This window comes from Dromaius novaehollandiae, chromosome 10 (genome assembly GCF_036370855.1).
Source record: "Dromaius novaehollandiae isolate bDroNov1 chromosome 10, bDroNov1.hap1, whole genome shotgun sequence".
In the NCBI taxonomy this organism is placed as follows: Eukaryota; Metazoa; Chordata; class Aves; order Casuariiformes; family Dromaiidae; genus Dromaius; species Dromaius novaehollandiae.
In genome coordinates, this window is record NC_088107.1 from 15,869,035 (window position 1) to 15,877,513 (window position 8,479).

At 56.3% G+C, this 8,479-nt stretch overlaps 1 protein-coding gene and 1 long non-coding RNA gene across 2 annotated transcripts in view; one reads left to right on the forward strand and one right to left on the reverse strand.

Annotated features, from left to right (window-relative positions):
* The window catches only part of PRTG (protogenin), an 89,560-nt gene extending 88,899 nt beyond the window's left edge, over window positions 1-661 (reverse strand). The window contains exon 1 of the mRNA XM_064517401.1: window positions 540-661. Within this exon, the coding sequence (XP_064373471.1) occupies window positions 540-594 (55 nt within the window). The 5' untranslated portion in view covers window positions 595-661. The remainder of the gene's footprint in view (window positions 1-539) is intronic.
* Window positions 531-3,325, forward strand: LOC135329359 (uncharacterized). Its single transcript, XR_010390778.1, has 4 exons — window positions 531-657; window positions 1,464-1,599; window positions 2,389-2,528; window positions 2,788-3,325. It is a non-coding gene; the product is annotated as an uncharacterized LOC135329359 (long non-coding RNA).
* Window positions 3,326-8,479: the final 5,154 nt, after the last annotated feature.

The window sequence follows — 8,479 nt, forward strand, 5'->3', positions numbered from 1 at the left end:
CTCCCAGCTCCGCGGAGAACGGGGCCGCAGCCCGCCCTGCCCTCGCAACCGGGTCCCCCCCGGGGGCCGCGGCCCGGCGGCGGAGGCACCGTCGGGGCCGCCGCGGCGCCCGAGCCGCCCGCTGGTTTTCCGGGCCCGCCAGGGGAGCGGGAGCGGGAGCGGGAGCGGGGCGAGCCGCGGAGGCTGATCTTCACGGGGAGCCCGCAGCGAAGCGCCCTCCGTCCCGCCACCGACGGGGCTGCCGCGGCCCCCGGACGGCCCCGGCCCCCCGGCTCCGCGCCGGTCAGCGGTCGCGCGCTGCCCCGTGGGGGGGGGGGGGAGGGGGTGATTAACCGGCGCGCGCCCCCCCCGGGCTCCCCGGGGCCGCCCGCCCCGTCGCGGCGCCGCCGCGCGAACAAAGCGCCGCGCGGGGCCGGGCCGGGCCGGGCCGAGCGGGGCTCCCGCGCCGCCGCCGCCGCATCCCCGAAAGCACGTGCGGCCGCGGGGCAGGGACGCGGCGCCCGGCCCGGCCCGGCCCGGCCCGGCCCGGCGGGACTCACCTGGCAGGGGGAGGAGCAGCGCCCAGAGCGGCGCCCGGCGGGGGAGCGGCGCCATCAGCGGGACGCGCCGGGCATGCTCGGCCGCCGGCGGGGACGCGGCGCGGGGCGAGCCGAGGCGGTCAGCGGGCGAGGGGAGGGGACAGCGCCGCGCAGGGGGCGGACGGAGCGGCCGCGGCGCGCCCGTCCCGGCCCCGCTCGCCGCATCCCGCCTCCATTGGCCCCGGGGAGGCGAGGGGCGAGGGGCCGGGCCGCCGGGGGCAGGGCCGCGCCGGACGGGGCGGGCCGCGGGGCGGGCGGCGGCGGCGGACAATGCCCCGCCGGGCCGGGCCGGGCCGGGCCGCGGCGGGGGGGCCGGCGCCATCTGGGCCGGGCGCGGGGGGGGGGGGGGGGGGGCCGGCCCCGCGCCCCCTCCGCGCGGGCGCTGCCCCCGGGCGGCAGCTCCCCCGACGGCGCTGCCCCTCCGCGCCGAGCGCCGGGGCCCCCGGCTGAGCCCCCGGGCCGCGGCAGGCGCTGCTAGGCCCCCGGGAACACCTTGTCCACAAAACGCCAAGTTGGGCAAAACTTCCCCCAAAGTTTGTGCCCAAAATACCGACAGTCGCTGTGCTTCACGTCCCCCCGCCCCCTTCTAGCGGGGGGAAACGAGAGGGGTCCGGCCCCCGGCCTGGGGCTCGGGCTGGCACCGCGGCGCGTCCCGCTGCCCCTTCTGCGCCTGCCGCAGCCTGCGACCGCCACTAATGACAAATAAAGCAGCGCGCGGCCCTGCCTCCTTCCAGCAGCGCCTCGCTGCGGGGCGCGGGGCTGAGCCCGGCCCGGCGACGGGCACCGCGGCCAAGGCAGGTGCACGGAGCGGCTTCGCCAGAGCATCCCCTGCGCGCCGGCTGAGCTGGGGCGAGCCGCGACGGCCCTTTTGTCTGCGCTCCGCAGCCCCGGCATCGCTGAAACCACTTCCAGATGGCCACGTCGCGGCGGCGGAGCGCCCGGCCCCTCGCAGCCGCCCCCCGCGCTGCCCCCGCTCCAGCCTGCCGCGTGCTGAAACGCCAAGACCCTGCGAACAAGTTGGGTAGGAAACGCCGTAAAGCCACAGGCTGTCATTAGCACTGAAACTTTCAGATTCACCCATCGTTTCACGCCGCGCTCGCGGTGCGTTTGAAAGCGCGGTCCCCTGGCTCTAAGCTCCTTTTTGTCTGCGTAGAGCGGAGCTCTGGTCTCTAAAGTCATCGTGTAAAAAGGCACCTTCTTACTCAGCACATTTGCCCCCTGTTTGCGTTCATTGTGAGAGCTGCTGACTTCAGTGACGAGCAAGTTTTTACTGCTTTTTGTTCCTGCCACCGCTGCAAAGCTCACGGCCCCGGGAGCCCGCGAGCGGCCCTGCCCTAGCGACGCAGCACCGCCGGGACCACCGCCACCCCACGCCGGGGCCCCACCGAGCCCGCGGGGGAGCTCGGGGTGCGCACGGCCTGAGCCGGAGTGGGACCGGCATCACCCTCCCCGTGTGCCGTAATAACCGAGCAGAACTGAGCTTGTTCTGACCTGAGCGTGAGTTTTCGGGAAGGGTAGTTCAGACCGACTGGCTTCATGTGCAAATCGTAGTGACCAGCCAGGCAGTCCTGGCGGCTCCACAGTCACTTTGCAGGGCAGAACTGCACGTCCACCACTTCGTTGCCCAAATAAGAGCAAATGTAGCAACAGGACCAACTTAGCCCAGTATTTATGAAGTTTCCTCAATATCGTGTTTTATTCAGTCACAAAAGACAAAGTGTGAGCAATGAAAAAAGTATCACTTACTAGTACTCAAAAATAATCTAAGCAAAATTGCTTGTGATTAAATGTGTGGTTTTTTTGCTTGTAGGAAACTCACCGTTTCCATCTGCAGCTCATCCCCGCGCTCTCCTGTTGCACCCTGGCTGATCGGAGCGACCCAAGTCGGAGATTTCCGGTGACCTCAGCGTCTCGAGGAAGCGTGTCGAGGACCTGCAGCGTCTCCGGCTGGTAGGAGATGTCCCCTGTTGGGCCCCACGGGCTGCGCCAGCCCCGCGTCCCGCGTCCCGCTCTGGGCCGCCAGCCTGGGCTGGTGAAACGGCACCGCTCGTGTCCAGGGCACACCAAGAACCGGGCTCTAGGTTAAACACAAATAATAATTCAATACATTTTTATCTGTAACTTTCTCTTCTAATAGGGATCTTAAAATAGGTGTTGTCTGTAAGATAGATTATCTGGGGTACATCCAAAGATTTTTTCTTCTTCTCAGAAGCTGATGACTGCAATGCAGCGGGATGCTCCAGGAGGGCGCTGGACCTCGCAGTGGGAGTACAGGGAACCGTGCGAAGCCACGTGGCTGTTAAGCAGAGCACTCCCAAGTCACGCTAATAGCACGTGCAAGTGTCATTTAATATTTCTGCAATTCTCATCTCTTAATCTGAAAAAATAGTATTAAGAACATGCTAATTTGAGGCATTTAAGGTTGCATAAAAATGAATAGATAAAAACAGTGTTTATGAGACTTTCAAACAGTAACACAAAACAACAACTTAAAATGCGTCTCAGGATCTGGATGAGCTGCATCCCCTTGCGAGATCCCTTTGGATAGATGCCAAACGTTTCATGGCAGCACCTTACCAAGGCAAATCTCACCAAAGACAGAGACCTGCATCTTCCCCAGTCACATTACTGGGACTGCTACCAATTAAATAAGTCTAAGAGTACCAGATGTTTATGCCGTGATAAAGAAGTGCAGTCATCTTTAATAAATAATTACCAAATAAACCTTTATCAGTTGGCTTGATTTTTTGTGTGGATTCCTGACGACTGGATGCAGTTTGAGAAACAGCTCTGATCTGTTGTGGTTTGATGCGCCGTCACACGGCGTTTTCACTAGGGGAAAATCAAAAGCTGCAGTCTGAGGCCTCCCACCTCCGTCCCCCTCCCCGCACTGGGTGCTGCTGGGGGGAGCGGGGGCACCGCCCCGAGCCGGGGGCTGCAGGACCGGGGGGCAGCGCGGGGCTGCTGGGGGGGCCCCTCCGCCACGCCGCTCGCCGCGAGTTCGAAGAGGGCCGCGGAGGGGGACGGCTGCTCTTCAAAGGCTCCGGCGGGGAGGCCTGGCCCCTCGGCAGCGGTCACGCCGCTCGCAGCCACGGCCACACCGACGGGGTGAAACCGCCGCTCGCGTCGGGGAGGGCAGGTCCCCGCCGAGGGCCGCTCGCACGGGCCTGGGCGTCCCCGCGACGCTGCCCTCCGAGACCTCGTGTCCTGCGTCTGCAGGACGTGCGCCGTTCGTCGGAGAGCAGCGTTTCAGAGAGCGGAGGCTGCTCCCGACCGTCAGCTTATTTCAGCCTCGGAGGCGCCCGCCCTGCGCCGTAGCTCAGGTTAACTCGCCAGGGCCAACACTCACTAAGGATTCCCCGTTGCAACGTGTCTGCACGCTCTTTTTCAAAAAATATGAATAAATAAAATAAAAAGCTTGAAGAAAAAGTTGCTACCTGCTCCTCAGGGCCGGCGCCGCGCAGCCGGGAGCAGCACAGATACCCCGCTTCCACGTTCCTGTTGAGCAGAGCAAACACCCACGTCAGAACGGAGCAGCGCTCGGACTAGACCAGCCCAGACGCCGGCTCCCTCGTTTGCCAGACGTCATTATTTTAACACACTCGCCAGTAATTAATTGGATTGGAGATAGTGCAGGCTCGTGATAACGTATCTAAATTCACACTTTGCCGCGAGCTGATAAACCCATTGAGGCACAGTTTAAAGGCACTGACAACCGTAACCTTGCCAAATGCACCGTGTTGGTAAATATGGAGCCAACAAACACCATCACCTGCTTGGTTAATGGTCTTAGAGCAGCGTTATCTCGAGAGAGCCGGAACGACGGTCCAGGACGAGGACGAGACTCTGCCAGCCAACGTCAGCCTCTCTAGGCCTATTTTGCTCCAGGGCAGCATTTTTTCTCCTGCCACCCACACACACTTGAGTATCACTTGACTTGATCTCTATTTTTGGCGTATGTGGGAAGCTCCACAAACATCCCCAGTGCTCCCGTTCTTTTTGAATCCATGTAACCCCTTTTCTACGCTTTTTCTTGGATTTCTGGGTCTGTAAATGAGTTTCACAGATCTTTCAAAGACATAACAATCCGTGGTACTTTAGCCATCACCCTCCTGATGCCTTGCAGCCCAAGCGAGTACTAAGCGCTCCCTGAAGCGCTGCCAACAGCTGGGATAACGGTGCTGCCTGGGTGCAGCCCGTCAATAACCTGTTCAGCTTCTGCTGCATTCACCCTCCGCCTTAGCCCTGGCCACCACAGTTCACACGTCCTGAAAACGAGGGATTTTTAAAAATCAGATTGACATGAACATAATCTAGCGCAGGGCCTTCTTCCCCTGCGCACGTGGGGTGGCAGCTGACACATCCATCCAGGGCTGCTAAGCTCGGCTCGAGACACGAAATCCAGCATTTTGGCCATGTTACGAACGAGGAAGGAGAGAGGGGGATTTTACCTGGGTACAGACAGCAGCATCGCTTTCACCCCCCGGCCCCTTCGCGGCCTCGGCGCTGCGGCGCAGGGAACGGCACAGCCCTGCTCCTTCCAGGGCGGCTGCGGCAACGCAGGGCAGCTCAGCTCTGCCTTCGGCCGCCGCGTCCCCGTTCGCTCGGGCAGGCGCAGGCAGCACCGACGAGCCTCCCCGCGCGGGGAACGGGTGCCGCCTTCGCAGGGGCTTCGGATGGTTATAAACCAACCAACGCCAAAGTGGAAGAAACAAAATTATTTGCCAAACTAGCACTCCCCTGGCTTCAGGGCTGCTCCGCCGAGGCCGCATGCCAAAATGCACCCGGTAACTTCACCGCACACTTATGTGCAAGTGGAAATTGCACAGACTGGACAGGAATGGAGAAGAGCTGCCCACAAAGTGCTTTCGCAATACATATATTTGTTTTAATTGGCTCCACACAGTCCCCTCCCACCAACCCTCTCCCCAGCAGGAAAACCAAACCAGACCCTGAGGATGCTGCAGTACTGAAGGCTGCTGTCGTCCGCCATAAACCAAAATACACTGGGTCAATAAAATAAGTATCAGTCTAAAGATAACTGAACAAAAATAATCTCCTAGGTTGCCACTTCCTACGTTTGACTGTACAAAGGAATCTCTCCAATCTTGCAGCAAGAGGTACCTTTCTGCTAGTGGCTTTCGTGAAGATCGTGACGCCCCACCGTCCTGCTGCGGTGTCCTTGGCAGCAGGCACGAAGAACGCTCTCTTCGCCCGTGTGCAAGTTACCTCCGGCCTGATGCCGCAGCAGGAAAAACGCAGGTTATTTCTGACTCTTCTCCAGGGGGCTGGCGCAAGCGGCCAAGCAAGGAGCGGGCTCGGAGCGCTGCTCCTGGCGGGCGCCACGCGGGCGGGGGACGCGAGCTACCTTTCGGCGGGACGCAGCCCTGATCCGTCTGCCACCGAGTGACATGTTGTTTGTTTTCCTAATTCAGATTTACTTATGTATGTGGAAAAAATTTGACTTGATCTCTTTTCTCTCTTAAAAAATTGTAAATGCTTATATAAGTGACAATCAGATTTTAGAGTGGTTTACAGTCTTGACAGAATTCTTGACTAGGGACGACAGTAAAGAGGAATTATTTTGATAAATGACAATTTTTAGCCAAACATTAATAGAGCTCGATGATACTATTTTTGCCTTGGACAAAGCAGCAGCTCCCATTCTCATAGCTAACTTCTAACGACGCTAACAGAACAGCGCTTATAGCCTTCTGACAAGGCAGGGAGTTATTTTTGCTGACCTACGAAGTACTAAATCTGAGAGCCCTCAGCACAGGACATACAGGATTGTTCACTACGCTCGCACAGGATGCCCCTAACTGTTGGGCTGGGACTCGACCCACGAATGAACAGCTCCCTGAGCCGCTCTTCTCGGGGCTGTTTCTGTAAGCCTGAACAGACAGGAAGGCATTTATTTAAAACTCTGCATTAGAGCAAGCAATAGTGCCCGAACAACCAGGAATTAAACTATCAAGGATGGACAACTAACAGCTGGACAGCAGCTCATAGGACAGGGGGACCTGTAACTCCTTCAAACACTTGCCCATCTGAATTCATCATATAATGTATCATAACTAGATAATAACGTGCTATAGCTATTCAAAGTAAAGGAAATACATCGTACTGGCAGAAACGCCACAGCTTCAGGTGAAGAGTCGCTTCCAAGCTCTTCTCTGCAGCAAGCACCCAGCCGGGCGGTCACCCGAGCGGAGGAAGCGAGCAGCCGCCTGGGTTCAGGCCGAAGGGATGGCACGGTGCGGCGAGGGCGGCCGCCGCGAAAATGGCATAGTTTGTCATATCTGACAACCCACTGAAGAAAGTTATCACCAGTTCAGGGCCTGACCCCGCATTCCTCAAGCGGACAAAAAATCCCTTTGAAGTCAATGAAGCGTTCTGCTCAGATAACTATATCAGGATCTGGCAATCAATGGAAACTTTTAATTTCTTAAGCAGGATTATAAGAACTTCTCCCTGAAAAGCAAAGCACTGCGTGCGCCTCGCCGCAGCTCCTCGCCAGCGGGGTCTGTCTGCCGGAGCCCTCGCGGCACCGCCGCTGCGGCCTCTGCACTTCGTCCTAGGAACCACCAAAAGTCAGAACCACATTGTTTTCTGTTCACATTGATCTGCCTTAAGTGTTCTTCTCTAGCTGATGCCTAGTTGAAGGTTTTGACAGCTTTGCCTTCAAAAGGTCAGTAATCAGTCCTCGGGGCAATTTGATTTAAACCTTCAGCATTTTGCACACTCCCGAGCAGCAGTGCACAGCCGGACGTGTGCGCCCACAGCCTCCCAAAGGTCACACTTGGCAGCCCTCAAAACAAAATCTGGGTCAGAAATATTTTGACCTGTGGAAAATACTAGAAAAGCTGTTAGACAATTATTAAAATATTTTCCATTCAATTAAATTTTTGCGCAAGAGGATATAAAAAAGAACAATTATGATGCATTTTTTAGGCTGCGATGCATTTAAACAGAAACTTTTACATTCTGCCACGTTTAGGAAGGCTCTTAAACACCTTTCCTTAAGAGCTATGCTCACTTACTGTTTGTTCGGGTTTTCCCAGCTGCTTTGTTATTTTTTTTTTTTAATCCCAAGCCTCTCTCTGGGATGAAAACCTGAAACCTTCAATGCACAATTTGTTTGAAGTCTCATTAAGCAAGAAACTTCAAATTAAGGACAGCTCAGCAAAACAAAACATTTTTCTACAGAGTCACGTGAATGTAAACCAAGCATTACACGGACAGTCTGCCTAATTATCCCCTTTGCTAGTTGTCTGCACTCTAATCAGAGTGCTAATGGTATATGTTCCACATAGAAAAAGCAATTAAGTCTCTTTTACAAAATTATTTTTCTTTGAAGCAGAGTACCAAGTATGTGCTTGTATCTTGCACTGGTTTTGGGACGAGGTAGAGCAACAGGGCAGCTTTCAAGTGCAGCATTCCCATTCCTAACACTGGAGGAAGGTAGGTGTTGGGCACGTTTTAAACATACGGACATTTCAATACGGTGCTTGTTTGGGACCAGAGGTGTGGATTTTTGTTGGAGGTGGTGGTCTGACTGCAGGTAAACAAGTGAGTGCCTTTCAGTTCACATCAGAAGAACTGCATGCTTATTCCTTTAAAGAAATGGATCATCAGAAAGGGGAGGTATTAAAATAAATAGACTGCCCTAAGAAAGCAGAATCTCAGAGAAAATCATTTGATAAAACCCTGTGTGAAGAGTCCACCGCCACAACAAACTGATTAATGAGAAGCAGAAAGGAAAACACAAATAAATGAACAGCATGAAGAACGACAGACAAAAGAGGCTAGTCTTCTGTTTTAACCAGCTACATTATTTTTTATCGCAAGAAATGAATAAAAAGCTATTTAAAAATACATCTCTCCAGTATTAACTATTT